The 7635-nt window shown below is 42.0% G+C and overlaps 1 protein-coding gene across 1 annotated transcript; it reads left to right on the forward strand.

Annotated features, from left to right (window-relative positions):
* Positions 1-1156: 1156 nt before the first annotated feature.
* Positions 1157-5046, forward strand: LOC149233934 (uncharacterized). Its single transcript, XM_089371688.1, has 2 exons — positions 1157-1981; positions 2231-5046. The coding sequence occupies exons 1-2, from the start codon at positions 1469-1471 to the stop codon at positions 4691-4693; spliced, it is 2976 nt and encodes a 991-aa protein (XP_089227814.1). The 5' UTR covers positions 1157-1468; the 3' UTR covers positions 4694-5046.
* Positions 5047-7635: the final 2589 nt, after the last annotated feature.

Here is a 7635-nt window from a genome sequence, read left to right on the forward strand (position 1 = left end):
TAAACCAAAGAATTACTTCTTTTCTTACTTATCTTGAACTAAGCAAAATTGCACCAATTTTATTTGTTGGGACTAAATCCATGTTGTGACATCCACTTCTTGATATATGCATCCCTATAGATCAGGGTTATTCCTTGAAAATAGTGGAAAACTAGTGAAAAAATGTATAATCTAAACCAAAGAGTTACTTCTTTTCCTACCTATCTTGAAATAAGCAAATTGCACTAATTTTATTTGTTGGGACTAAATCGATGTTGCGGGTAAACTGCCCCTATTGCTAATTCCATTGTAATAAAAATAATAAACAATCTCATATAAATTAAATTTGAAAAAAAATTAAAGAAAAACTATATTTTTCTCTCCTGCAAAATTACAATTTTCATGACCAGATGTGGACCGGATTTCTGATATTTTTAAATTGTCGTTTTCTATATTCGCTATACCTATGAAGCAAGCCATAATATCGTTTTAAATATATATAGGAAAGTCTAATAATACATCCATCTATACCCAACGATCACTGGAGGCACAACGATGAATTTTCAACCTAAATTTTCTCGGGATTCTTATTTTCGTCACAATTTTTTAATTAATGCCTCTTGATATGCAGGGTATTAAGGAAATATAGTGCTACTTGTTTTTTTCCACCTCCAGTTTTTCCAGCTAGGGTTATATTTTCCTAATGCTTATTTTCGTCACAATTCTTTAATTAATGCCTCTTGACATGCGGGATATTAATGAAATATAGTGCTAGCTGTTTTTTTTCACCTCCAATTTTTCCAGGTCGTGTTATATTTTCCTAATGCCCCACATGTCAGGGGCATTAATTAAAAAATTGTGGGGGAAATAGAAATCGCCAAAATTTCTTGACAAAGCTCTCATAGGGAATCACTGCGATTGTCTCACCTCCGTAACTTCATCTAGTTTAAAAAAAAAAATAGAAAAAAGGTTGGCACTGAGCAGACATTACAGGTTCTTCACGCAGCGGTGAATGTTAAACCCCGCGATTTCATGCTGCCTTCGGGGGAAGGAGCAAACAAAACCTGGCAACACAGTTTTTCCACTGTTCATCAGGAGGATGAAAGAAATGGACACATTAAAAAACAAAGCGGTGAATGTTAAACCCCGCGATTTCATGCTGCCTTCGGGGGAAGGAGCAAACAAAACCTGGCAACACAGTTTTTCCACTGTTCATCAGGAGGATGAAAGAAATGGACACATTAAAAAACAAATAAAATTGAGGCAGAGGCAGAGGAAGGAGGAGCAGTTAAGTTGTCCAACTGTTTCTTTCTTTCAGAGCAACTGCCTTCCTAGGGCACCAAACTTAATTATAACGATTGGGATTAGTTACGCAAAATCAGTTGAGTGTCTAGTTTCTTATTATGCCTGTTTTGGGTTAACCCACAAGTCATCTGATTGCCTGCGGGGAGGATGCAGGTAATCAGATCGACTCTGGCCCAGTACAAAAATGGCGCCCACTGGGGTAGAAGAGACAGGGCAAGGAACGGGCGAATACACGGTAAAGGCTGCGGGATTGAAGACCCCGGTGGACCATTTGTTCCATAGTGGCACGGCAGCGGCCGTGGCCTACGACGTTTCCCGCATATTGGCAATGAAGACGGGCTTCCTCAAGCCCGAACCGAAGAAGGGCTTCAATTTTAATCCAGCGTCCGAAGAATTTTTGGAACACTTGGTGGATACACAAACTGTGAAAGACAGAGATCAAGTCCTCTTGGTAGTCAAGCACGTGGGCAGGATGTTGGATGTATTTTTGGAAAGGCACGAACAGGCTCCCCTGTTTCCTGCTCAAGAGGAAGACTATGATCAGAAGGTCAAATTCTGCTTCCGGGACTCTGGGGATTTCCGACAGATGAGCATCGACCAGGTCCCTGGACTGCAAAACATCAAGGAATACCACGATAGCGGTAAGCTTTTCATTCCCGGTCGGCGCGGACGCCCCCCACTCAAAAGGGTGCAGGAGGTACCACTATCACCTTACTGTTGAAATTTGAGAACCCACTTTGGTTGAAGTTTTGAACTAAAAATTCTACAACTAGAATTCAAAATTCAATTGATTTCACAGTCTATATTTCACTGTTTAAAATTTGAAATACATTTTATTTTACATTCTATCAGAAGTCACTCTTTAAATGCCTGCTTACATATAAGAAATCCCCCAAATACACTTTTTGGCTGAAAAAAATGGCCATGCTGGTGAATTTGAATATAGGGACAACCAGACACGGACACCAAAACAAACGCGGCTGCCAGCCTCCGTGCCTCTACTACACCAGCAAGGAGGAAATCTGCACGGGGGAGGAAAAAACAAGGTGAGGTAGTAACAGCAGATGAAGAAGCATTTTCTGGTCACCTTCCGGGTCGCCTTCCTAGTCCTCAGACACAAGGCGAGATAGCAGAAACAGTGGCAGAAGCGTTTTCTGGTCACCTTCCTCCTCAGACACAAGCTGATGTAGCAGCAACGGTGGCGGAAGCGGCTTCTGGAGACCTTACACAAGGCGAGGTAGCAGTACCAGTGGCAGAAGCGTTTTCTGGTCAGCTTCCTCCTCAGACACAAGCTGATGTAGCAGCGGCGGTGGCGGAACCGGCTTCTGGAGTCCTTTCTCTTCCTCAGACAGAAGGTGATGTGCAGTCTGTTGCTGAATATGGATTGGGCAGAGGCAGAGGCAGAGGCAGAGGAAGACCCAGAGGCAGCGGTAGGGGTAAAAGTCAAGGCAGAGGCAGCGGCAAAGATACGGGTAATATTCCTCCTCCTCCTCAAACACAAGGTGAGGTAGTAACAGCAGATGAAGAAGCATTTCCTGGTCACCTTCCTCCTCAGACACAAGCTGATGTAGCAGCAGCGGTGGCGGAACCGGCTTCTGGAGACCTTACACAAGGCGAGGTAGCAGCACCAGTGGCAGAAGCGTTTTCTGGTCCTCAGACACAAGCTGATGTAGCAGCGGTGGTGGCGAAACCGGCTTCTGGAGACCTTTCTCATGTGCATTCTGTAGCTGAACATCGATTGGGCAGAGGCAGAGGCAGAGGCAGAGGAAGACCCAGAGGCAGCGGTAGGGCTAAAAGTCAAGGCAGAGGAAGAGGCAAAGATACGGGTAACCTTCCTCCTCAAACACAAGGTGAGGTAGTAGCAGCAGCTGAAGAAGCATTTTCTGGTCACATTCCTCCTCCTCAGACACAAGGCAAGATAGCAGCACCAGTGGCAGAAAATGCAGAAGCGTTTTCTGGTCACCTTCCTCAGACACAAGCTGATGTAGCAGCAGCGGTGGCGGAAGCGGCTTCTGGAGACCTTACACAAGGCGAGGTAGCAGCACCAGTGGCAGAAGCGTTTTCTGGTCACCTTCCTCCTCAGACTCAAGCTGATGTAGCAGCGGTGGTGGCGGAACCGGCTTCTGGAGGCCTTTCTCATGTGCATTCTGTAGCTGAACATGGATTGGGCAGAGGCAGAGGCAGAGGCAGAGGAAGACCCAGAGGCAGCGGTAGGGCTAAAAGTCAAGGCAGAGGCAGCGGCAAAGATACGGGTAACCTTCCTCCTCAAACACAAGGTGAGGTAGTAGCAGCAGATGAAGAAGCATTTTCTGGTCACCTTCCTCAGACACAAGCTGATGTAGCAGCAGCGGTGGCGGAAGCGGCTTCTGGAGACCTTACACAAGGCGAGGTAGCAGCACCAGTGGCAGAAGCGTTTTCTGGTCAGCTTCCTCCTCAGACACAAGCTGATGTAGCAGCGGCGATGGCGGAACCGGCTTCTGGAGTCCTTTCTCTTCCTCAGACAGAAGGTGATGTGCAGTCTGTTGCTGAACATGGATTGGGCAGAGGCAGAGGCAGAGGAAGACCCAGAGGCAGCGGTAGGGGTAAAAGTCAAGGCAGAGACAGCGGCAGAGGCAGCGGCAAAGATACGGGTAGAAGCGAAAGCGAGGGCCAAGGCCGAAGCGGAGGCCAACCCGGACGCCGAGGCCGACCCCCTGGTCGAGGCCGCCCCCCTGGTCGAGGCCGAACCCCTGGCCGAGAACGAACGCCAGGGCGAGGCAGAGGCCGAAGACCCACCAATCCTGATATGAATGTGGCGGAAGCTGGTGGCTTGGATGCTCTGTCAATACCCGAATCACCAGCAGCACAACCACCACCATCGCCACCTTCTGGAGCTGAAGAAAATGAAAAGAGTACAGAGACTGGGGATGCGGAGAAGGGGGAAGGAGTACCAGAATTACGGAATGTACGCAAACGCAAGAGAGATGATAAGGGAAAAGCAATTGCCACTACCACAACCAGTACAGGAGCTGCTAGGAGAACCAGAAGCAATACGAGAGATGCTAAGGGAAAAGCAATTGCCACTAACGGAACCAGCAATACGAGAGATGTTAAGGGAAAAGGAATTGCCAGTACGAGAGATGAAACAGGCTATGGAAAAGCTAGTACCAGTGAAAGGCGAATTGTTTCAGGAGGACCTTATCTGATTCTGGAGGTTGAAACAAAATGTGACACACACGGAGTGAGGACTTCAACACATTATCATTTTGCTCACGATTGCGTGTGCGACGCAGTGAATGACGTCGTATTGTGCTACTTTTATTTCAACCAACATCCACTTAAGAGATCTCAGCTCTCTGAATTTGAGCTGCCTCCATGCTTTCAGCAATGGAAGAATACCCACCGCCAATTTTTCGAGACAAGTTCATAGCGCCCCCTCGCATTGCATATTGCATCACAACATGTATCATGGGATTGTGGTCGTGATACAGGTCTATGCCTGTAAATTCGTACATTCATTTTTTTTTGAAGTACTGTGTATGTTAAAGCTTTTATATGCAGAGTTTACTGGCATGAATAAAAGAAGGCAGATTTCTGCAAATCAGCGAGTCCCTGCATTGTTAAACAATTAACCAATTTGCAGTTGTTTATGATCTTCTTGCAATTGTTCATGATCTATTGCTAGTCAAACCTGTCGGCAAATTATCGATCTTCATTTCTTATAATGGTGAAAGGCACTTCAATTACCATGATGATGAGATGCCTCCTCCTCATGTACAGAGATGTTACATCATAAAACATTATTTATATGTGGGCATGCTGGGAACAAAAACTCCATTCCAAAAAACGGGAGACGTTGTAAAAAATCCTGCTTTTGCAGGTTTATGGAACAAAATAATATTGATTTCATCCAAATCATTGTTAAAATCATTTTATTTTGAATCGGTGAAATTTTCGTAAGAGTATCAATTTTTTTTTTATCATAGTGAATTTGAATCAGTGATATTTTGGTAATGAGTATATATTGTGAGTTTATTTGAATTAGTCACATTTTTATAATGAGTATCTTAACAATATATTCATTTATTGTAAATTTAATTGAATTATGATATTTTTATAATGAGTATCTTAACTATATAAATCTAAAATTTAGTAAGATTTTCATTTATTATGAATCTATTTAAATAAGTAGTAAGATTTTCATTTATTATGAATCTATTTAAATAAGTAACCTTTTTATAATGAACATTTTTTTTATAATGAGTATCTTAACAATATATACTAATTTTTTTTATCTTAATAATATATTCATTTATTGTGAATGTTATTGTGAATTCATTTGAATTAGTAACATTTTTTTATAATGAGTATCTTAACAATATATACTAATATTTCGTATCTTAATAATATATTTATTTATTGTGAATCCATTTGAAGCTAAGTGGGCTTGATTGTGGGGAAAACTCCACAGTTAAGCGTGCTTGAGCCTTAGCCAAAGATTTAGCCAAAGACGAGACGATATGATGAGATATATTCTTGAGCCTTAGCCAAAGATTTAGCCAAAGACGAGACGATATGATGAGATATATTCATTTATTATGCCTTAGCCAAAGACGAAACGATATGATGAGATATATATTCATTTATTGTGAATCCGACGAGACGATATGATGAGATATATTCATTTATTGTGAATCCATTTGAAGCTAAGTGGGCTTGAGCCTTAGCCAAAGATTTAGCCAAAGACGAGACGATATGATGAGATATATTCTTGAGCCTTAGCCAAAGATTTAGCCAAAGACGAGACGATATGATGAGATATATTCATTTATTATGCCTTAGCCAAAGACGAAACGATATGATGAGATATATATTCATTTATTGTGAATCCGACGAGACGATATGATGAGATATATTCATTTATTGTGAATCCATTTGAAGCTAAGTGGGCTTGATTGTGGGGAAAACTCCACAGTTAAGCATGCTTGAGCCTTAGCCAAAGACGAGACGATATGATGATCACACTTAAGCCTTAGCCAAAGACGAGACAATATGATGATCTTGGATGGGCCAAAGACGAGACAATATGATGATTTGGGGTGGGCCAAAGACGAGATGATATGATGATCTGGGATGGGTGACCTCTGAATCTAGGATGGGTGACCTCCTGGGAAGTCCTCCTAGTTATTGGGTGCAAGGCCTAGAAGTGGTTACTCGGTGCAAGCCCTGAAGGAAGTGAAAGTGATGATTGGCGCTATGTGATTCATTTCACTAGTTTCAATCCTGCTTAAGATTTTGCAAATAGGGTGGGGTGAATGGAAGTCCTGGTTATTGGGTGCAAGGCTCGAAAGGTGCAAGCCCTAAAGGAAGTGAAAGTGATGATTGGCGCTATGTGATTCATTTCACTAGTTTCAAACCCACTTAAGATTTTGCAAATGGAGTGATTACTCGATGCAAGCCCCAAAGGAAATGAAAGGTGATGATTGGCCTATGTGATTCATTTCACTAGTTTCAATCCCACTTAAGATTTTGCAAATAGGGTGGGGTGAATCCATGAATCAGTGACATGTTTATAATGAGTATTTTAACAATATATTTATTTAAATCAACTTAACCATACTAATAATATATTCATTTATTGTGAATGTTATTGTGAATCCATTTGAATCAATAACATTTTTATAATGAGTATCTTAACAATATATTTATTTAATCATACTAATTTTTCGTATCTTAATAATATATTTATTTATTGTGAATCTATTTGAAGCTAAGTGGGCTTGATTACGGTGAGATGAGACGATTTGACCATCTGGGATGGGTGACCTCCCAGTAAGTCCTGGTTACTGGGTGCAAGGCCTGGAAGTGGTTACTGGGTGCAAGCCCCAAAGGAAGTAGTTACTGGGTGCAAGCCCCAAAAGTGATGATTGACGCTATGTGATTCAATTCACTAGTTTCAATCCCACTTAAGATTTTGAAAATGGGGTAGCAAGTTAAGTGGGCTTGATTGTGGGGAAAACTCCACAGTTAAGTGTGCTTGAACCAGAGGGGATCTAAGATGGGTGACCTCCCGAGAAGTCCCGGTGACAAGCCCCAGAAGTGATGAATGATGCTATGTGATTCACTTCACTAGTTTCAATCCCACGTGATGAATGACGCTATGTGATTCACTTCACTAGTTTCAATCCCACTTCTTCACTTACGACTACTTCTCATGGAAATGATATCCCCAAAAATGATATCTAAGATGTGTCCAAATCAACTTAATCATACTAATTTTCTATTATTTTAAGTTATATTAGAATTTGAATCAGTTGTCATAAAGAGTGTCTTAACAATATTCAAAATCAAAATCATCCTAATTTTCCATTG

Source organism: Pinus tabuliformis, chromosome 8 (genome assembly GCF_031772625.1).
Source record: "Pinus tabuliformis cultivar Carrire ecotype Pingquan chromosome 8, CPIR1, whole genome shotgun sequence".
NCBI lineage: Eukaryota > Viridiplantae > Streptophyta > Pinopsida > Pinales > Pinaceae > Pinus > Pinus tabuliformis.

What these genes read in the sequence shown, in the direction of transcription:
- LOC149233934 (XM_089371688.1), top strand. Translation starts at nt 1,469, where the DNA reads ATGGCGCCCACTGGGGTAGAAGAGACAGGGCAAGGAACGGGCGAATAC. An exon ending in CACTCAAAAGGGTGCAGGAG is followed by an intron (nt 1,982 to 2,230) that starts GTACCACTATCA and finishes ATTTGAATATAG; the next exon opens with GGACAACCAGACACGGACAC.